We start from the raw sequence: 23,279 nt of genomic DNA, 5'->3' as shown, positions 1-23,279 counted from the left end.
AAATATGCTAATGAATTTAAGGAGTATTATTTGTTTTATTTCAATGACAAATAAAACTAGTTATTCTGTAATGAATGAAAGCCAGCAGTGCCATAATTAAATACTAAGATCTGAAGAACACAATTTATGGAAAGCTCATATTGAGACAAATTCCTGTCTTATTTTTAAAACCATAATTAGATGCCATAATTTATTCAGCACAATAAGATAATAACAAGCAGAAATCTCTAGTTCCTGAACAAAGAAAAAATGTGTGGGTTTTTTTTCCCTAATGCTGCTAAAGTGACGTTTCTTTTTGTGAAAGGAACAAAATCTGAATTCCTGTAACAAAATCAATTGCCACAACTAATACTGTACATTTATCAACTATCAATGAGCTTTTACTAATTTCTTAAAATCCACACAAGCACCAGGTATTTATATAACTTAAAAGTAGCTCTACAATGTTTCAGCTGTTTTCCAACTTCAAAAATTGTTTAAATAAAAATTATTCCCCCTACACGCCCCTAAAGTAACTAAAAGACATTATTACAGTCGAAGAATTCTAAATCTAATTCTTAATGTTGAATGCAACATTTTCCAGTCCTATTTTTAAGTTTGTTCTTTCTATTCTTTCCCATTATTTGCAACAAACCTTCCATACTGAAAAGCAGGAACATCCGTTGAATGAAAAAGCTCCATTTCCTCTTCCCATGAGATGCCAAACAGCCTTTGAACTGGATAACCATACTTCTTCATTCCTCAAGGAAGTTTGACTTTGAGGAGTGCATCTTCCCAAAATAATTACTCAGTAACATTCTTTTGCTTGGTTTTCACCGCTGCCCATTCTTTTATTGTGCACGTATGCCTTCTGAGTACTAATATTTACCGCGAATACAGCAGGACAGCAAGACATTATTAAGAATTTTTATATTGATTTTATCAATACCTGTAGGAAACGCTGCCCAAGCAATAGCAGGGGATGTAGTCTGCTTTTCACCATTTGCACACTCATAGCTCTCTGCTGCCTAGAAAGAAAAAAAATGTTATATATTTTACATAAAGCTATGAATTCCCAGAAAAACAGTTGAAAATAGTTACGTTTCAAAATTAAGTCAACCAAATAACTTACCTCAAATCCTCCAAAGTCATCATCATCCATCTTTCAAATGGTTCTAGAACACAGCAGAAATCTTGATTAAAACCAAAAACCTTTACACTGTTACATCCTCATTACTCATAAAATAGCAATAAATATTTTGTAAAACAAATGGTTCAGTTTAGTTTTACAGGACACACTTGGGTGGAACAAGTCACTGCGGTCAAACCCTAAAAGCCCAGCAGGATGAAGTAATACAATGTTCTACACTGCAAGAAAATTAGTATATTTCATTAGTTAGTCTCATTAAAAAAGTGTGCTGATTTTACAATCAACTAGGAGTCAAAGACAAAATGCCTCATGTATTTTTACTTCAGTCACATGAGAGACGAGAAGACACCTGCATTTGGATACACCTACTACCTAGCTCATCTTGATAACCTCGTCACCTTCTCATTTAGAAATGAGTATTCAGTTTTTCATCCAGTACCCATCTCCACAGATTACTTGAAGTCTTCCTAACAAGTCCAACAAAAAGATCAAGTGACCTAAATAAGAACTTTTTCACATGGAAGATGTAAGGGCTAGAACTGCAAGATCTCTCTTAAGAAGCACTTTTTTTATTGATAAAGATAAATGAAAATAAAAAGATAAAAAAAAGGTACTTTACGATGGAATTTAATATCGCCAAGGGAAAATACAAGCACTGCACACCAGTATTGTCAAACACCTTTTGAAAGCTTTCCAAGATAGGAAAACAGAAAGATGGAACTTTAAAGCTGTATCTATTGGTCTCAAGAATACAGTCAAGTCCCTGCTACCTCAACAAATGGTACTGAAAAGAGCAAATAATTCAGTATGTACATATATATATATGTAACTCCAGGAAGTTGGATTTCTGACCATCAGATTCTAAAACAAAGATTTTTTTTTCTTCATTAGTAATGAAGATGATCCACTTTAATGCAAGCACAATCTACCATTTTACATATAGCTTTGTGTTTATGATTTAAAATATAAAAATATTTTCCATTGTTAAGTTGCTTTTCCAAATCAGCACTGTGGTTAAATCCAAAAAAGGCTTCCTGCTTTTCTCATCTCTTCTTAGCTGTCTGGCAACATCAGCACAAACTGCAACTTAGAAAAAGACTGTGGTGAATTTCTGGAAATTTTTCTGCTACCACAGAGGTCCTTCCCTAGGTTTCACGGAGGGGCTGATTTAGATTTTACAAACTGATCAGCATTTTTGAGTTGTAGCCCTGAATTCTGTGGCATTTTGATATATTTACGGTTAAATTGAAGTTCCTTTCAAAAAATGTAGGATAACTTACTCAGCTAATGAAAGTAACTTAAGATACAATGCCCTTCTTAGAACAGCCATGTCTAAGTACTTAAAAAAATAGATAGATATATCATTCTGATATTTGAGTGAAGGATTACCAAAAAACCTTTCATGTCTTATAGAGTGTCAAAATGTGTGTAGAGTTAATTGACTTCAGTTAAAAAAGACTATATGCCAGAGAAATAATGTGAACGTACAAAGAATACTTCAGAATTCAAAGGTGTTGGAGGAAATCTCCAAATTACAGAGTTAGAATGTCAGAAGGGGACACTTTCAGTCTATATCCACTGTTGAAAATCACTCCCAAGAAAGACTTCAATTCAAACACACATTTTATAAAGTTTAAAGTATTAATTTCCAAGTTCTTGATTAACTTAGTTTAAATCACCACTATCACAGTGTAAGCAGACAGATTTGGTTAAATTAAAGAAGGTAATTGTCCGATATTCACATATGGTATAAGGACTAAATATCTTTTTAGGACTGCAAGGGATTTTGTTGGTTTTCTGTTGGTTGGGGTTTGTGCTGTTTTATTTCTTTAGACAGAAAGAAGGTAGCTGGGTACTCTTCCCATCAGGGCCAGTCAAATATTCATGCATTCCACTAACATTCAGAGGTTTAAAACATAACTCAAAAAAATAACACAGGGACACACAAATAACAGCAATGGAAGTTGTATCAATACACCACCACTGCTGAAGCAGACAACAATGCACAACCAACTGAGAACATCAATGTAGTCATGCTACCTACCATTAAACGTCATCTGAAACAGACTGTTGATTAATATAGATACGGCAAAATGCACCATGCAAGTAGCAATCAGAGCAGTCAACTGGAGGAAGAGCAGCTTCAGAAAGGCAAATAGGTATTTTCTCTATACACTACATATCACATTAACAGATCCTACAGGCTCTGCCCAAAGTTACTTCAAAGGACCACAGCAGATTTTCTCCCTGTTGAGCAAGACATTATTCTTATCATCTCTGAAGTGCCTATGTGTCAATTGGAGAAAGTACATTCCATATTCAGCACCGTGTTTTAAAAAGACAAACTGGAACAAATTCAGAGGAGTGCAACAGTAATTAAAGCAATTTTGGAAAGACATGCTATAGAGAGGCTTTAAAAAAAGTAAACAGAAATATCTATAAAATATGAAAAATAATGTTCTAAGAAGTGATTTAATTATCTTTTATCATGAAACGCAGTACTGCAGTGCTTGCAGTGCTACAGACTGAGGGAAGAGTGGCTTGAGAGCTGCACGGAAGAGAAGGACTTGGGGGTGCTGGTTGACAGCCGACTGAAGATGAGCCAGCAGTGTGCCCAGGTGGCCAAGAAGGCCAATGGAATCTTGGCTTGTATCAGAAATGGGGTCACCAGCAGGTCCAGGGAGGTTATTCTCCCTCTGTACTCAGCACTGGTGAGACCGCACCTCGAATACTGTGTTCAGTTCTGGACCCCTCACCACAAGAAGGATGTTGAGGCTCTGGAGCGTGTCCAGAGAAGAGCAACGAAGCTGGTGAAGGGGCTGGAGAACAAGTCGTACGAGGAGCGGCTGAGAGAGCTGGGGTTGTTTAGCCTGGAGAAGAAGAGACTGAGGGGAGACCTTACTACTCTCTACAACTACCTAAAAGGAGGTTGTGGAGAGGAGGGAGCTGGCCTCTTCTCCCAAGTGACAGGGGACAGTACAAGAGGGAATGGCCTGAAGCTCCGTCAGGGGAGGTTCAGGTTGGATATCAGAAAAAAATTCTTCACAGAAAGAGTCATTAGGCACTGGAACAGGCTGCCCAGGGAGGTGGTCGAGTTGCCTTCCCTGGAGGTGTTTAAGGAAAGGGTGGATTAAGTGCTTAGGGACATGGTTTAGGGAGTGTTAGGAATGGTTGGACTCAATGACCCAGTGGGTCCTTTCCAACCTGGTGATTCTGTGATTCTGTGATTCTGACATGAGACAGTAAAAGACAAAAGCCTCTATAGGCAAAATATGTTAAATACTAGTGATGATTTCTAGGAAGGCAACATAAACCCCTACAATAAAATTTATAAGCATTGATGTATACATAAAATAGAAGTAACTTTTGATAGAGAAGACGGGTGTAGCGCAGAAGAACAACACGGGGGAGAACAACCTGTTATTGAATCCATCAGTTTTGTAATTACATTTCGTATACAGTCTTCATAAGTCTGGTAATGATCTCAAGACTATTTTGACCTAAGATTACCTTAGTCCACAAATTTTAACGCAGACATTTCCTGGCTCTAACAGCATGATTAATCTATGAATTATTCATCATCTAAACCCAATAAAAGAGAAAGAGACCCTAAGCAAGTCTCAGTAGCATCAATGGTGTTTTCAGGTCTAACTGCTCCAATTTCCAGTTCTACTGAGATCCCACAGGAATTGTAGGCTAAGTGGCTCTCAACCAACTAGGAAGGACTGCTTGCTACTTGTGTATGTATAATAAATATTCATACGTGTACACCCACATCTGTTTTCAAAGACAAAGCCAAGTTTCTAGACCACTAAAAAGAAATCTCGATTTGTTTAAAAACAGAAAAACCCACACAAAATGAAACTACCAAACTTGATGTCTGTCACAGTTAACCGGCAGCAAATTAGGATAGAAAGCATGGATTAAGTCCTGAGGGACACTGCCATGAGGCACCTAAAAAACTTAAAGACTGAGTTGTCCTCCTCAAAGAATGTTAGTGCAAGAGCTCTTACTAAGAGATGCCCTTTCAAAAAGATGCTTTTTCTTGCATAAAAATTAAACGGTGCGTACTGCAAGGAGAAGGGAACAGAGCCATGCCAATGTTTTAAGAAGTGCTTGGAAAAAAAATTAATCAAGTCTATTTTTAGCTAGGAGTGTTTCATAGCCCTCTAAATGCATGTGCATTTAGCTCTAAAAACTCTTTGAATAATTCATTATCAAGTTAATTGATAATAATGCTAAAAATAAGACCAAATAAACAGTTACTCAATTCCACCTCTTATTCTGGTGATGGAAATGCATTTCTAGTATACTAGAACTAGCCTAACACCTCAGACAGAACTGCAACAATTTTGTGAGTAACATTTTTTAAACAATCATCTATTCCAAAATGGGTAATCAGATTTTTCTTCTCTCACAGACTAGGAACATTATTTGTGGCACCGGAATAGGAAAGAACACATTAAGTGCTGAAAATCTGCAGAAGGATTTAAAAAACAGCACACAAAAAAATTAAACTACCCACACAGTCTTACCATGACTAAATGTGGTCTCTTAAAATATGTCTGATACTGGAATTAAGTAACTGTAAAATTGGGCAACAAGAAGTCAACCTCAAAATTACAGATTCATAGAAGTTATGGTTGGAAAAGACACCATACGTCATCCAGCCCAGGCCATTTCCAAAACATTACACAGTTCAAGACAGTCATGTCCTAAAAGACTTCAGAAGCTGTCCAGTCACATTCTTGTGAAAAGAAGGAAACTTTTCACAGATCACAAATAAATAAGCCATTGCATTTGCAGTAGATTTTATCGATGATTTTTTAGTCATCACATCATACAGTAATTTAGGGAAGAATTCAGACCAGCAGGTTATCTAGTCCAAAGTCCTGCTGGAAGTAGGATCAACCCTGCATTCAGATCAGGCTGCTCAAGACTTCCTTGTCTACAATTGATAACACTGCATGACGGACACTCAAACACAGATAGGTGTGCACATCTGAGATGTTTGCAAGCTTTCCTACACAAAATGCAGTCACCAAAACCTGACCACAAGCTTAGCATAGGTCATGAGAGTTCTGTGAAATGCACTTACCTAACAGACATACCCAAATCATGTTTTCATATACAGGAAAATCAAGAGCCATTCACAAGGAATAAGATTGAAAAATATAAGCTAGGAAAAAAGCCCCTAATCCCCATTCCAACTTTTAGGAGGAAAAGAAATGTTTTTACGTCACCAGAAATCCCAGTATCCTCCATATCCAAAAGGCAAAAGTGGTAGAAACCCCAAATGGTGAATGAAGGGTTCTTCATTCACTTAAAAGTCTACCTCCAGTCAGTAAGAATTCAAATTAATCATGTCCTGATCTATTATTTGATAATCAAATAAATTTGCCTCAACAATAAAGACAACTAATTTCACCAGGTACATTATTTTGAGTAAGTAGCTAAATTACTTGCAGAATTTTGTACATTTTAAAGGAACAACTTATAGAACATATTGCTGTTTATTTTATCAGAACAGAAAGCGTGAAGCTGGCTGAGTGGGAGTGGGGCTGCTGCATTTGTTTTTCTGGCAAACACTGTCAGTGGTTAACCCCTACCTATGACAGCATATCAGTTTTACTTACATGTTTATGCTTACTAAGTGACTCATTCAATGTGTTCAATCTGGGACAGACATTAGCTTTTTCTTCACTGGATATAATATAGACCATATTATGTGAAGAATAAACCTTTGGACAAAGCTGCAGGCTCCAAAAAGCCCATCCAAGATATGTAAGAGATGAAAAAAGCAAAATAAAGCCAAAAAAAAAGTAGTCAGAAAGCATATATACTGGCATTACCTCTGCGATAAAAGCACTGAACAGATAATAAACTTATGCTTCACAAAGTTCTAACCAGCTCACATGCACTTCTCATGGTTCTTCTGCCAAAACTCCGAGCACCTCTTAGCAATTTTAAAAGAGGAACAAACTTTCTTCTTTTTAGCCAGCTTATAGAGACTTTTCTCCCTATCTGTACCAACTACTGCAGCATGATAAGCATGTGGCATCTTAACTTACAGTAGTTACTAAGTCATTAGTTAGAATCTTTTTATTACAAAATACTTGTATCCTAAAGGATACATAACCCAAGAAAGACCAAATGAATGTTCAGCATAAAGGTAACTAAATTAATTTTAGAGGATCTGTAAGATTTTCTTAAAAAAAAAAAAAAAAACCAAAAAAACAAATCCTTACAGTTCTCAGTTTACTCCTGCTTGAGATCTCAGCACTAAATTCATTTATTATGGCCAGGATTTAAGTGGTCTGAAAAAAATATAAACATTACCAAAGACCACTATCAAGAAAAAAAGGGGTTTTTTTTTGAGATGAAGGAATTCAAATTTCTCCCCTAGCAGTAAGGATAATTCTTCTAGCACATCTGTCAGGTAACAACTTCTAAAAATGGTAGCTGTAATGATGTACTGACATGTCAGTGATTTTTCTTCAGTTTTCTTCCAAAAGAATGAAACAATATGATGCAGTAATTCTCATTCCTTCAAATCACTGGAGAATCTAAGCCTTTTAGTGTTAATTTTCTAACCTCCAATTCTGTAATTTGCCTCACAGCACTATCTTGTGTGCAATGAAAAGCTTCTACAGACTTTTTTTTATTATTAAAGCATCTGATTACACAATAAAATTGAATGCAAAAATTTCTCACAAAGATAGTACAATCCACATGGTTAACAGTCATTAAATAACAAACCACTAAGTAAACATAATTTACACTCTTCTAACAGAAAGAGTATTGTGTATCATTTTTTAATGGGAAAGCTCTTAACAGCTCCTAAATTCTGTATTAAATTTTCAGTATTTATCATCTGTATCTAACAAAGAAAACATACAATTGAACAGGGGCTAACATCACAAGACCATGAGGGTATGAGACTAGAGGGAAATTTCAGACTGTCTCCCAATTTGCAAAACCAGACTGCATTGGTAATTACAATAAACATGATCTTCAAAAAAAAATCAACTTGAAAGTAACAAAATTAACACGACTTCCATAAGAAATTAAGAGTTTGTACCAAAAATAATAATAGAAGAAGAAATTAGGCTAAGTATTTCCTCAGAGACACTCAAAACTCTTCAACTATTAAGAAATATGGTACTTCCAGTTGTGTGCTCATGAATGAATCTTGGATAAGTTGTATTTTTTTTAATGAGGTACCTTTAAAGTTTCTAGCTAGAACCAAAGGTAAACACTAGAAAGACCTTTTAAGAAGAAATAGATATACAAGCTTTCTATAATTTTAGGGAACGAAATGACAGAATACATTTGGAAATTCAATGAAGTTTTCTACTTCTAGAAAAGTGGGGGGGTTATGGTAGAAAATTAACTGCTTTTGAAAACATAATTTAATATTATTCAAACCAATGAACGATTGCCAAATGCATATTGCATCCACATCTCTTTATATAGAGATACAAATTTTGATCTCATGCTACACGAGAAAAAGAAAGCCTAAATTTTTTTTTCTTGAAGTTGAGCATCTAAATCCCTGCAGGCATTCAAACTTTTACGTCTGTCTGTGTTAGTTGTTGAAGGTGGTTAGACGAGGGGACTAAGAACCTATACATGTAAGATAAAAGGCTGAGACTGAAACATTAGCATTGCACTTCTTTACTCAAACAACTGCCCTTTTATCTTTTAACCTAACACACAATACCACCCCCCTACAGAGTTGTTCAATGGCTGTATGCCGTACCCCTGTCATGACAGTAAAAATCGGGCATCATCAAAATGCCAGTTTTCTACATCACGTTACAGTGTACATTCAGTTGTATAATAGGAGGAGCAGGAAATCCCAACCATCATGAAATAGTATGCATATCAGTTCCCATAATGAAAGGAACAATAGTACAGCAATCAGCACCTGTATTTGAGCATACAACAAAAGCATGCCCAATCACATATTAAAGGAAGAGACTTCAAGGTTCTGGGGAAAAAGAAAAAGATGGCAACGCAGAACACATCACAGCATCTTCCTGCAACTGCCTTTTCAACTTCTATTTAAAAAAAAAACATTTCTAGAAGAACAACAAACCACAGGATACGATTAAACACCAATAATTATACCTTTCATAGGCATCATAAGCATGGCAAAGTTTTCAACAACTGCATAAAATCACAAATAAAACTTCTTTGGCTGGATATAGTCACTATTAAAGAAATTAGAATAATAATACTCTTTACAGATCACATTCTCATCTGAAAAGTACTAACTAATATGAGTAAAAATCTCTGAAATGCTATGAAAAAGGTAAGAAAAGCATGACACCAACAGCCATGCAAATGCATGAGCAAAAGTGACAAGGGTATGCTAAAACCCCTCATATTTAAAGGATTCTTACTCTACTAGAGACCGTAAAATTGGACACAACCCTCTAAAACACAGGACCAGCCTGCTCCTAGAGTTAGGACAAGACCTACAGGACAGAATTCAGAATAGTGAAAATTCTGACCAGACATTGTAACAGCCTGCCCACAGACATGTGGACTCTTCATCCCACAGTTAAATATGACAAAACATAACTCTTTGAACACAAGCTTATATCGATGTGTAGTAACTTGTACAAATAAATGCTATTAATGCTAATAGAAGAGTGCTTGAGTCATTACATATTAAGAAGGAATATAGCATTCACAGGAAATAAAAATCTCCAAAAGCCCAAGAAACAGGATAGTACTAGATTTTTAGCATGACATACTGCCTATGAAAGTCTGGTGCTTAGTCAATATCTGGTTCTAAAAATCAAAACTACTTTCACCCGAAAAAAGTCTTTCAGCTACAAATAAAAAAGCCTTAAAGAAATCAGTATATCACCTCGATAAGTAGTTAAAATGAGGCATTTTCTCTTAATTACAACATAAAATAAAACAGCAAAGGTCTAAGTATAAGGTATGCTTAGTAAACTTCATATTTAAATATTATGAAAACAATACTGTTTTCCTTTAGCTTGTGTATAGACAGTTTGCAAAACCTGCAAAATGTCAGAGTTTACAGAAAGTTATTCTAACTTTGTTAGAAAAACTGACAGGTAGTATGAATACCCTCAAAAAAAAAAATCAGTAGCACATGGGAACTCCATCACACAAAACAGAAAGCAATACAAACTATGCTAAATAAATAGGATTCCTTTATTATTACTGTATGTGTCCTAACAGACATGAAGACTAACCTTTCCAACTCATAGAACTCCACCTCTCTGCTTCCCTGAAACCATGGAAGTACAGTACTTCTCATAGGCACGTAGTATTAATTTGAGGAATGAAAAAAGATATAAAACTATTTCTCTGTCATGAAATACTATCAAAAAGAATAAAAAAATAAAAATCATGCCTGAGATTCCCAAGTCTTAGTGATTTTACATGCCTCGGTTACCAGTCTTGAAACAGAACACCTTAATTAAATCTAATAATAGTCTTTCTCCCTCTCTTCCCCAAACTACTTAGTGGTAATTCAGATTCTATGAAAGTTTAATCCACACACTGAACTGGTCATTTTAAAAAAAAATAATCCTTTGTTCTGCAAGCTCTGAATATACTGTTATAGAAGCGGAAAGGACCAAGCATTACTCCTTTCCACATGGAGAGAAGAACTGTTATCACTGTATCCTCTCCTCCCTCTACTGATACTTGACAAGAACACTTGACTTTTTGTTCACACACCAGGCAGATGAATTTGATTTTTTCAATCTCTCTTAAAGAGAAGTTTCCATTCATGGAGAAGTAACTCAAGATGTCATTTTAAATTCATTTTCATATGACTTATGAATCAAACTGGAAAAATTTCCCATTGTCCAACTCCCAATCCTTGAACAAAAAAGCTGATTTGCTTTCCAACAGAAAACATTGCTGCCAGGATGTCTGTGTACATTATCTTTCCTTTTTTCTTGATTTTTGGTCTACTTCTAAGCATGTAACACAACACTTTCAACATATGACCTTTGACCAAATGGATATTATCATAATTGTATGTTCTCTGTTGCAATCAAGAAAAATATATTTACTTCTCAAGGAAAAGGTTGATTGCCATTGATGCCTTTGTAATACGAGAGGAAGCTGGGAGCAGACACCAAAGACCAGGCCAGAATGAAAATAGGATTAGGGTTCAACACTTCAGTCCTTTTCTTTTCAATCAGAACACAATGCTTTAAAATAGTTTCTCTCTACAAGTTGATTCTTTATAACTACTACGCATTTCTAGAATGCTCCTCTCCTGTGGTTCCAAAGAAAGATGGATAGGCACTACCATACCCATTTCAGAACAAGGGAGACATTTTCTAAAAGTCCCGTATCCAGGAAATTACCAGGACATATAACTAGCAAGTATGTGATGTGGCCATTGATATCAAGAATATTACTAATGAGTTAACAATTGAGCAAAAATTATTTCTCACTCAAAAGGGGTCAAACTCTTCCTGCCCACAAACAAACAAATGAAAAGACAACAAGATACCAGCCAAATTCCCCACCCATCCTATAATCCATTCAATTTTGTCTCCTTCCCTAGCTAGCCTACAAAGGTAGACAGAGAGCATGCCAGACATACCATAGAAGCACAAACCCAATCACTTTCTTTTCCAAGATCTATACTACTTCTTCTTGATTCTATTAGCAGTTAAAATATCATCATAACACAAGGAGCAGATCCTTCCAGAAATAGGAAAAAAGAAGACATTCAAGCAGACCTTGATCACCTTCAGAATGCCTCTATCTACTACAGCACTTCTCTTTGCAGAGATGACAACGTGGTATTAGAGGAGTAAGGATATCCATCCCCATGTTACACTAACATACATACACATGAAAACCAGGTAATTCATAAAATATACATTGCCTCACAGCTAAGATGTAGATAGAATAAACAGGTTGCACAAAGTTTATAAAGTACAGGCAATACATGCAGACAGGCCTCCATTCATCACAGAGTGTGCCAAATTCAAAATGTTCCACATCTTCCCAGTCTAATGGAAACTCATTGTACTTTCTCCCACATAACTTACCTTAAATCACAATTTTGTATATCACCCCCTTCATTAGACTGGAAACAAATGGATGCCCAACAGATATTCATCCTAAAGTATAAAACTACTGTGCATGCAGAATACACATACAAGAACAAATTAGTAACAAACTGTAGTGAACTCGTACATAATATACTTGAGAATTCATGGAATTATTTAAGTTAACAAGGACTTTATATTCACAGAATTGAGCAGCTTTTGAAACCGCCAGTGTTTCAGTGAACTACTGAAATTTATCCAAAAATTACTATGCAGAAGTGATCCCTCCTGGCAACACTGAGAAAACAGGCAGAACATTCAAGTTCCAAAGAATAAACTATGTGTAGATTGATATCTTTTAGCTACATTAAGTACTGGACAATTACACAGTTTCTAGTCAGCAAAATTCCCAATGAAGACAAGTTTTGCTTGACTGAAGTAAAAAAAGATAAAAGCCTGAATATTTGAACAATTAATACCCTATATTTACATTCAATAGTAATAAATAACCCAATGCAGTTAACAATTAAAAGTTTCAGGTAATTATTATAATTTTCTGTAGAGACTTTAAGAAAAAAAAATTATGTGAATGGACAACTTCAGCTAATCCAGTAATTTTCACAAATATCAGATTGTTAAAAAAAATATTAACAGAAAAACATCAACTTTTTTCCTTTACTTTTAATGAGTAGTATGTTAAGCTACTTCTATAATCAAATCACTATTTTCCCAGGTCAAGTATTGCTGAGTGCACAACCTGCATGGAAAATTATGATAATAAAACTAGATAAGATCAAAGAAAATCCACTTTTTAATCTGAAATTCCTAAATAATTTTAGGAAATGCAAGCCTAGTGCATTTAACGGGAGCAGCCCAAAACACATCCTGGCTGTCTGTAACCAGTATACTCAATGGGAGGTGCAGTCAGCCAGAGGACTATGACTAAATTCAAGGCTGCAAACTGTTGGTCATCTTTGACCTTTCTCTCACTTTTTATTTAACTTGTGGTTCTATAGTTACACCTAATGAAGGAACCAGTACTTGATTAAGAAACAAGAACTGTACAGTAACCCTTGCTGTAAAAAAATATACAGCCAGCATTCTACATTTAATCAATTCTACTAACTCCAGATGTTTCATAGCAACTTCTAGTTCAATCAGGTTACATACAGATCTGCGCATTTTTCCATGCAATCAATGCTGACATATAATTAAATATATTTTTCTCTTTGAAAAATAAAAAGTCTTATTTATTATTTAGGCTTCTAAACTAGACACTGTAATCGGATCACAGCACATTTTACACTTTAAGCATATCTGAACAATCTAAGCATAGCTGTTACCTGAAAACAGCAATTTAAAATAAAAATGTTATGCTTTTGCAACCTAATTAACTTTAAAAAAAAAATTCAGATACCTTAGAAAACTAATCGCTTCATTACTGAGTGTTTTACATGTAGCATGTAGATCAGCAGTAATAAAAAGTCACTTTGATTTTTTTATAACTATTTTTGAGCACTTTTGCTATTCACTATTGTTTACTAAACTTTGATATGCATCCATTTTGCCAAGACATGTCATTAATGCAGTATATATTACAATAACTGGATAAATTAATTTCCTAAATCCTTCTTCAACATGCTGTCAGATACATTAAGGCAATCCAGCAGGTCAGAACCTTTACCCTTGAAAAAAAATTTTGAAACCTTTTACCAATAAATTCATTTTCTAGCAGTATTACCTTGGCCCTTTTGAAATCCACGATAAAGGTGGTTTACTTCTAAAAATAGGCAATGAAAGTATTAAAAATTTATATTACGTATTTTCTGCTTGCTATAATTAAAAACCAAAAAACAACAAACAAACCCAAACCAATAGCTTTGCTCAACTCTAAGTACCACTGGGGAAACGTGTGTGCATGTATATACATAGATATATAAAGAGACACAGAGCGCACGCTTCTTTTCAGATAGTAAAACAAAAAGAATCTACGCATACCAAAGTCTTCAGGGCCCACAGTCAATTTAGATTTAATAGTTTCCAAACATAATTTGCCTCTATTTTTGAAATTTTCAAGCATGTTAATTTCTGCTCCTTCACCAGCTAAAGAAAGTGTGGTTATTAAACCAATATCACTCAACAAGGGACAAGTCATTTCAAACTAGAGTACAATTTTTCTTCAGTTTATCGGGCCAAGATACTGATTTTTACTCCAGCAGCTTACAAACTAATTATAACACCCTGTATTACTTCAGAAGTTGCACCCCACAGAAAGTACCTTTACAAGCTTAAGTGATAAGTGTACGCTAAAATATTTTGGTTTGCATCTAAAACTACACTGAACTGCAATCCTCAGAGACAGAATTTCCAGTTTGTTTCTAACTATGCACACACTAAAATCAAGAACTATGACACACAGAAGTGTCGTTGAAGTCTTGAAAAAAGACTAAGCCCAGTGGAAATAAGTTGACTGTAGGTGTCTGTGATAAAGAAATTTATGTAAAATTAATTAACAAAAGAGGATACTAAACCAGATTCAAAGTAATGCAATTCCAATCTTTCCATCAAGACCCACCTCAAGATAAACAAAATACATCCTAGCAAAGTGTTCTGGCAACTTATTTGATAGGGAAAAATCCAACAGTAAAGAACTACAAGACCAAGTTTTGGCAACATTTTCTTTATTCAGAAACCTTAGGGAGACACAGAATGAACTTATATTTTAGTATATTGTTTCATATATCTAGCAGTTATTTAGCATACTTATTTATTCTTAAGCTAACAATTTCTAGCGCACCTACAGAAGCCACTGTAAGCAACAAAATCATTTCATGGTACTAAGTGACAGGTTTTAAACAGGTCAAACTCTAACCAATATTTTCCTAATTACAATAATATGTATTTATTGGTGTCCCCACTCTATGAAGACTTCAGCTACAATTAAAATACCTTAAGACAATCCTTTCCTATTCTTCTCCTTACAATGTATTGTGTTTGAAACTAATTTACAGCCAAATAATTATTCAGATTAAAAGCAGGCTCTTGCATTGGCAGCCTGGTTCAACATCACTTTCTTATTTACCAAACAATCAATTCTGTGCAAGAAGTTACACTGTAGCAAAAACTAAATAAAATACAATCAATAACAAGCACAGCATGTAAGCAGTCTGCCAACTTGCTTTCAAAACTTTTGAAAATAAACTACTCAATGGGATCTCTAAAGAAAGATGATAAAGCATGATACGCAGCAATTTAAATTGGTTATACTGTTCTTCATAGCTCATACTTTGCAGATACTATCACAACCAGAAACTTATTAATAATATCAGCAATCATTTAGAACCTTCCTCTACTGCAAGGGCAAGGAGACTGAAAGACAATACCTTCATATTCAGCCTGAATACACAGAACTACAATTAAAAATAAAAGAAGCTTGCTCCTTGAACTAACTTTTTGGAGAAGAATACTATGTTGACTACTGTCCTCTGTCCATCCTTTACAGCAGCCCAGCGACACAACAATCTGCTAACACAGCATAGATGCACATAATCAAAAGACACTGACAGTCCCTTGCACACACCATCAGAAAATTGATGTGAAGAAATATAATGTGTAAATGACTGTGCTAGATAAACCACTCATTTGGGTTTGGTTTTTTTTTAATGTCACTCCTTTCCCCCTTCCAGCTTAGGTCAACAGTTACCTATTTCACCCATATGCAGTTTTGTTTTCTTTTCCTAACAGGCCTACTACCACTCAATGTATTTAGATTCCTACTTTTCACCCATTATAGCCAAAAACCATATGCAGAAGATCAGGCTGGTTTTCTGACATGTCCTTTCCACCTGACTTTACACCCCAGTAGAAAGCAGAAATCTAAACAATGTACAAGTGGAACAAAGACTGGTTTACCTTGAATTATTTCAATTGAATATAACCCCCAGGGAATGAGACAAAAAATTATTTAAGAAATTCTAATTTTAAGGCTTGTAACACACTGTCACAGAGAATGCCTTCATAATTGAGTTTAAACTGTTTATGAAGTTGCTGCAGTGGGTTGTTAGCTTCTGCTTCTCAGATGAAGGGATTTTATTTGCTTATTTCTTAATTTCAGGGCTAGGTTAAGCAACCTGCTCCTTTCTGCATTTAAATGGAGTAGGGGATTATATTCACCTTTTGCAACTGGGTCGAGTGAGTAGCCACCACTAACTGAAACTGAAATTTGCTGATGCTTAGAGAGTAAAAAGAATAAAACACATTTCAAAGGGCACAAACTGTCCTCATGGTTTTCTCTGATCAGAGGAGACTATGCAGTGTATTTTTTCCCTTACCTCTTAGCTTAAGATGTTTGAAAACACAAGATCTTTATCTTACCGAAAATTATCATTCAAAAATCTCCCTTTTCTTTTTCAGCAGTTTTAGTTGCTGTATTACATCAGGCATGCCTGGAGTTCTTCACCAAAAATATAAACAAAAGGACAGTAAAAATACAATCTTACTCCTAGCTGCTATATCACATCTGCCCAACTAATCATGTACCCAACTCCCACAAGTTGGCCATAAGGAAGTGACTACTTCAAACACTGCTGCCCACTCAAAACCAAAACAACCCAATTCAAAGTTAAAGAACATTGATCAGCTAGTCCTGAAATTTATCTTACAGCTACTGACCAAGCAGGTGGGTATGACCTAGTCAACTGCCCAACTTATTTTACATGCGATAATTTGCCTGCTGACCAGCTGGACTGAATTTGTACAACTGATTTTGAAGTGATAGATTCTGGACGCCATCACTATGTCCCCAAAGCATTCTGATCTACCCTATCCTCACTCCTTAAGAATGTAATTATAAACATTTTTAGTAGAAAACATACAAGCTGCAACACTTTTCGGAAACATCAGGCACCAAATAAGAACAAGTAGTTTCTGATAATAAATCAGAATGCAGGCAGTCTGTTTTTGCCTTTCCTTTTAATAAGGAACCCTACATTCATTATCACTTACAGATTTTGCCTTAAAACAAACAAACAAAACAAAAAAAAAGTCATTCCTGCCTTAGCAAAGACTTCCCTCAAAAAAAAGTCAGTCTGTGAGTCCTCTAGAAGTAAAGCACAGAAAGATTTTTTTTAAAACAGGACTGTCATTGACCATAAGGTCCAACTACATCACAGATCAAACTCTTTCCATTTTCTCAGTACTGCTCACACAGTAGTCACGCATCTGATGTAGAAAAGAAACGAAAATTGACTTTCAAAGATCTCAGCTAAAAACACTGCCTTTCTGAAATCCATGCATTCCAAACATGCGCTGCTATACAAAACAAGGCAAAAAGTATACTAAAAGACGATAAAGACCTGTCTCAACAACAGATACAATACAATCTGGAAATCTAATTATAAATTATATTACAATCTGTTCTCACTTCTGAATATGATAAATGTATTAAACTCCAATATAAATTCTTTCATTCTATTCCATAAAAAAGCAGAGATATTTATACTTCCAGGAGTAAAATTTATCTGATTTTAAATATTGAGACATCTTCCTCACAACCGTATATAAAACCTCAATAAGCATCAGAAATAAAAAAATAATCAACTCAGAAAACAAAACAAATTAGAGCCCCTTTGTTTTTCAGAACAGGACCTTCACAAACACAATGACAACATGATCCTGCTAATACTTTCTCCTTTCTCCACAGGCTGTTAAATGCAAATTCCGTTACCCTCTTGGTAATAAAATGCTTCCCAACATCCACTTTAAACCTCCCCTGACGCAGTTTTTGAACCATTCCCACGCATCCTGTCACTGGACACCAGGGAGAAGTGATCAGCACCTCATCCTCTACTTCCTCTCCTTAGGAAGCTGTAGAAAGCAATGAGATCACCCCTCAGCCTCCTTTTCTCCAAACTGGACAAACCTAGAGCCCTCGGCTGCTACACACAGGACATGCCTTCCAGCTCACAATATTCATACTGAAGTAAGTATGAAATTTTCATTACATTTTCATTATTGTCACTTGAAACAGATCATTGCGAACTGTCTATTTTTCTGCTTCTATTCAGAACAAAGTCTATAGCGCCTTGGCACAGCTGTGTTTGCACGCAACAGCTCTTAAGAAAGACAATTCATAAGAGTACAATTTTTCAGTACACACACTAACTGAAACACAACCAATAAGCATACTTAAACATTGATATTCTCTGTGATAATGCCACCGTGAACTGCTTTTACAGAAGTAAAATGGGATTTAATGTGATTTGTTAAGTCTGTTGAAGGAAAAGCAACAGGTCTAGTAATAAGACTTGAGACTACAGCCTTGAAATTAGCATTTTTCCACTGGAAGAATTAGAGTTTGAATGTTCTGTACCTCAATCTAAGTTTGCCATTACCACACCCAATACCCTTTGTGTCCAAAGAAAAAATATTGCCAGCCCTTAGTGCCAGTTTCCAACTGTATTCAACAGACTACAAGCTATCTACTCATCAATACCGACTGCTTTTTGTTTTCCTAAAACAAACAAAAAGCCCTAGCCATTATTGTTGCATAGTCACATAAAAATGTATGTGCACAAAAGCCTTGTCATCTTTTCCAGAAGGACTGCATTAAAACAAGAGAAGCAGTATTTCTGGATTGTAAAGGTGGAAGAATTGGACAAGACATGACTTATGTTGCACTGCACCTCAAAACTTCCCTGACTAATTAATACTAGAGTATTATGATGCCATATGTTGTGAGATAAGGAGAGTCACAAAAATTATCTAAAACATTCAAATTTGGTTCTTTGTCAAGAAAAGTGCTGAGTAAGTGAAAACTTTATCTTCTATAACTACTACAAGACTTGCCAGTGGGAAACTTAAAAATCAGAATTTAATCCTGTATCGTTTTCGGTAAGTGGAGGTTTTTAAAACCAGTGTTCCATAAAATGCCTTTAGATCTTTTTTTACTAAGTTAGCACTACACTTTGGACGTTCTTGATCTTCTTAAAACAAAAACTTTGTGCAAACATAACAAAAGATATTTTATATCAACTGAAATTAGCAACTTAAACTAAAGCCATTTCCAGATTCTTCTCTGAAAGACATACAGACTGAATTGTTATCACTTTAATGACAAATAGCAAAAACTGCTTTTCTTACACAGGGATTATACAGGCACAAACATTTTTTTTTTCTGAGCATCCAAAACACCTTTATAAATATTATGTCTATTTCTCTTGCTCTCTTTCAAAGTCTTTTCAAAGTCAGTTGGATCAACAGGAAATATCAGCCTCATGAACGCCAACAAACTAAGGCAGACAGGTGCAACATCCATCTACTGAAAAACTGCAGAAGAGTTCTATCAAAATGCCATCTCCAAAAGTCTCTTTAGGAATATCCATCACCACTTTAACAAACAAGTACTTGTAAAGTAATAAATTTAAATTACTTCCTTGTAATTCAAAAATATTTCTGTGATTGCTTAAAAAGAAATCTATGGGTACATAACTCAGCTTCTCCAACCTTCCCCTATTATGGAATTTACACTTTTTAAGCCTAGGTTTCATCAAAACAAAGGCCAGAACCCCCAGAAGTCTTTTCAGTCACTCCAAAACTAAATCTGTTAACTAAACAATGCAAAGGCAAAAAAGGTCTGCTATGCCAGAAAAGCAAAATCCTTTACATTGGTCAATACCAAACTCTTCGGGAAGAAGGAATGTTAATCTTATTGTACATTAAGACAGTCTAAATACTATGTTTTCTATATTAAGAAAATTACAGATTACTTCATTCCTTCCTGTGAAAATAGCACTACTTCCAGAGAATCAGGTCTGAAGAGCAGGTACCATTGCTTAAGGGACACAAAGGGATAAAGGAAAATTAAGGTTGCAATAGGCCTTTTCAGAAAAGCTAAATTCAACTTTAAAATTTATTTTTACTACGACAAGCAAGGGTTATTTCCACATAAATCTTAAGTTTTTAGAAGCATGAGATAACCAAAATGGAAAAACCCCCACCTTGAATTTCTGATGCATTCTTATTTTTATAAATATTATATCAAATTAACAAAGTACTGAAAAGTAACATGTTAAAATACAATGTCTGACAGTCACCTTCTAACACATTTTTAGATAATCACCACTTACAATGCACTTAAAAGTAGATTTAATTTGCATGATTTAAAATTTACACTGCCTGCAGCCTGAAACATCTAACGTCCTAGGGAAAAAAAACCCTACACAGAAGAAATATCATAGCTGAAAAAGTATCAAGATTGGTTTAAAAAGAGTGTTTTCCTTCATTATAATAACAAAAATTAGTTTTACATAAGCAGAAAGAATTTTCCTGTAAGGGCTCTCAAGCATCAAAAACTGCACAAATGGCCACTATGAGATTACAAAACACACAAGTATATAAAACCATCACAGACTGAAACAACCACCTTCTGAGCCTGAATTGACTCAAATGAACATGGGCAAGAAGCTCTTGAGAATTTTACATTTAAAAATTAACAAAAAGCTTGTTTCCATCATACCACAAACTTTTTTCCATTTGGTATTGCAAGCTTTCCTGGAAGTTGGTTTGCAGTAAGCCAGGAGGAATCAAGCCAACTGCTCAGATACACACCATACTTAGATGTCTTAGCAGTTCTGTAAACATTTGGAGAATGCCAGTTATTGCCCTTAAGATTGAGATCAATTGTTCCTCTGGACTAGAAATATGCATTATAGCATAACTGTATTTTGGCACCTACAAGTCTATGTAGCTATCATCAATCTGAATGTCAGCCTGACACCGCATAAACAGCTAACATTGTCTAGACAACGTATACTCTTCACCAAGCTCTGGCAGTAGTTGTGTCACTTGGAAAGAAACGCAAAGGAGCTGTTTTAACACTCCATGATGTTCAAAAACATGCAGAAAGTAATCAAGGAGCACATAATGAAATGCAAAAGTACTTAAAATGCATTGAGAGCACTAACAAGGCACCGGATGATCAATATTTCTGAAAAGCCTTGTGGAGGTTTATTTATGAACACCACAGATGTAAATGTGTCAACAGGTACACTGATTTTTCCATCATTTCTATCTCTAGGTGTAATTAAACTGGAAGGAAGCCTTCGATTTTGTATAATAGCAATAGTCAGAATAAAGATTTGGATAAAAACAGGTCCAGAGGTGACAGACTTTATTTTAACGTCCATTGTCTCAATCCGGTGTGTACAGAATACACCTACCTCCTCAGATGAGCTACACTAAAATGCCATGTCATCTTTAAGATAGAAGGAATCAGGATGTGGAGGCTATGATGTCCCAGACTAAGAACAGAAATAATTTCTGTTGAAGCTATTCACAATGACGTATCGAGGTACACAACACATACTCGCCTAGTGTCCTGTATTTAAACACATTCCTCTCAAAATAGCGCAAAAAACTTTTGCATCAGATTCTCAAGGATCTCTTTAAGAGGTTCTGGAAAAGGCTCTGGGATTATCCACTATTCATAAAGCATCCATGTATCACCCGTTTAAACACTGCTATGACTTTTTTCTTTCAAATCCTACCAGCATGGAGTTCACCGCTGTACTTGTTAATGGGTATCGTTTACCCTGCAAACTCTGAAAACAGCATTCTGCTTCCTCTACTAGTGACAGAGAAACTGACATCCCTAAGAAAAACAAATGAAGTACTAGAACACTAGCACCACGTTACCCAGACATTCAAGCCATCGATAAGGCAGCACTCAGAACATAAGTGCCAAGTTTAAGAAATATATGCAGAAGAGAAGAATCTGAAGAGTGGGAGAAAGCAAAACAGCCAGAAAGTGCTGAGAACAAAAACAATTAAGCAGGTGTACAGGAACAGGTGTTTAAGCACTTGGACAAAAACTACCTAACTGCTGCAGTTAAGATAGCAAGAAACACATTCAGTGTATAGTTGACAGGCAAAAAGAACTGCTAAGACAGTAAACTGCTTATGAGATAAACTACAGTCTCCTGAGAAGAACAAAAGCTGCAGGAAGAGTTCATCAAGGGAGTATTCCGGAGCCAAGGGTTAAGCTCAGGTGCTGAGGTATCAAGAGGATACATTCTTGTCCTTGTCAACCCAATCACTGACGAGAAGCCTCAAAACTTAAAATGGTTTAATAGATTATATATAAGACCAGACTTACAAAAAGTATTCTAAATACCTCTTTCACATAAGATTTTCAGAAATACTTAAACCTCTCACGTCACTTGTACCAACAGATATGTGGCGCACAGGCATTTCTGAAAAATCAAGACTGGATATTTCCCCAAAGCTTAAGATTCTGGACAACGCTTGTGGCCACGCACAGTTTGGCCTCAGCAGAGGAGCAGAGATTTCTCTGCCGAGACGGGCAGAGAAACGCCAAGATTCCCAAACCTCTGGGCTAGAGAACAACTCACAAGGTTCTCCTTCCCGTTGACAGGGATACCAATGCTCTGGTGCAGGGCAGGCAGGCTCCTCTCGTTCCTCTAAACTATTCCTAAAACCCCCTTTTGGAGCAACCCTTGGGACACGTCCCCGGAGCAGCCACCGCGGCACACGGAGGCTGCAGGGCAGGAGGAGCCGGAGAGTGGCCGGAGCAGGGTACGGGCAGGCCGGGCAAAGACAGCCACCGGCGAGCAGCGCCCGCCTCCTTCGGCGCGGGTGGAACGAGGAGGCCGAGGAGGAGAAGAGCAGCAGCCTCTCCCCCGCCGTCCCCGCAGCCCCCGAACGTGTCAGTTTCAAAGGATTCTCGCTCCCCGCCACCGCCCGCCCAGCTCGCGCCGCCTCACCCGGATGTGGATGGCGCTCCGCTACACGCCCGCCCCGCCCCACCCCCCCCCCCCCCACGCGCACCGGCACTGCGCCGGTCACGTGGGGCCGGCAGCGCGCGCGCCCGTGCGAGTGCGAGCGTGTGTGTCAGTGCGGCTGTGTGTGCATTCGTGCACGTGTACGGGGGGGGTGGGGACGTGCATGTGTGCGCATCTGCTTGTGTGCGTGTCCGAGTGTGTGGTGTGTGCGTGTCTGCATGGGCTTGTGTGTTTGTGCATGTGGGAGGGTGTGGGGGTGTGCATGGGGGGGTGTGCATGTGTGCCTGC

The 23,279-nt window shown here is 36.5% G+C and overlaps 1 protein-coding gene across 8 annotated transcripts in view; it reads right to left on the bottom strand.

The window, feature by feature from the left end:
• The window catches only part of CCDC91 (coiled-coil domain containing 91), a 144,130-nt gene extending 121,119 nt beyond the window's left edge, over nucleotides 1-23,011 (bottom strand). For 7 of the 8 annotated variants that reach the window (XM_054076394.1, XM_054076404.1, XM_054076364.1 and 4 more), the window contains exons 1-3: nucleotides 22,602-22,963; nucleotides 1,112-1,154; nucleotides 929-1,007 (exon numbers count right to left, since the gene is read on the bottom strand). In XM_054076394.1, coding sequence (XP_053932369.1) covers nucleotides 929-1,007; nucleotides 1,112-1,141 — 109 coding nt within the window. In that variant the 5' untranslated portion in view covers nucleotides 1,142-1,154; nucleotides 22,602-22,963. The other variant, XM_054076345.1, reaches the window with a different exon arrangement.
• Between the last annotated feature and the right edge of the window lie 268 nt (nucleotides 23,012-23,279).

This window comes from Cuculus canorus, chromosome 1 (assembly GCF_017976375.1).
Source record: "Cuculus canorus isolate bCucCan1 chromosome 1, bCucCan1.pri, whole genome shotgun sequence".
In the NCBI taxonomy this organism is placed as follows: domain Eukaryota; kingdom Metazoa; phylum Chordata; class Aves; order Cuculiformes; family Cuculidae; genus Cuculus; species Cuculus canorus.
The sequence above is the reverse complement of the archived record's forward strand: the minus strand, read 5'-3'. Positions and strand labels throughout refer to the sequence as shown.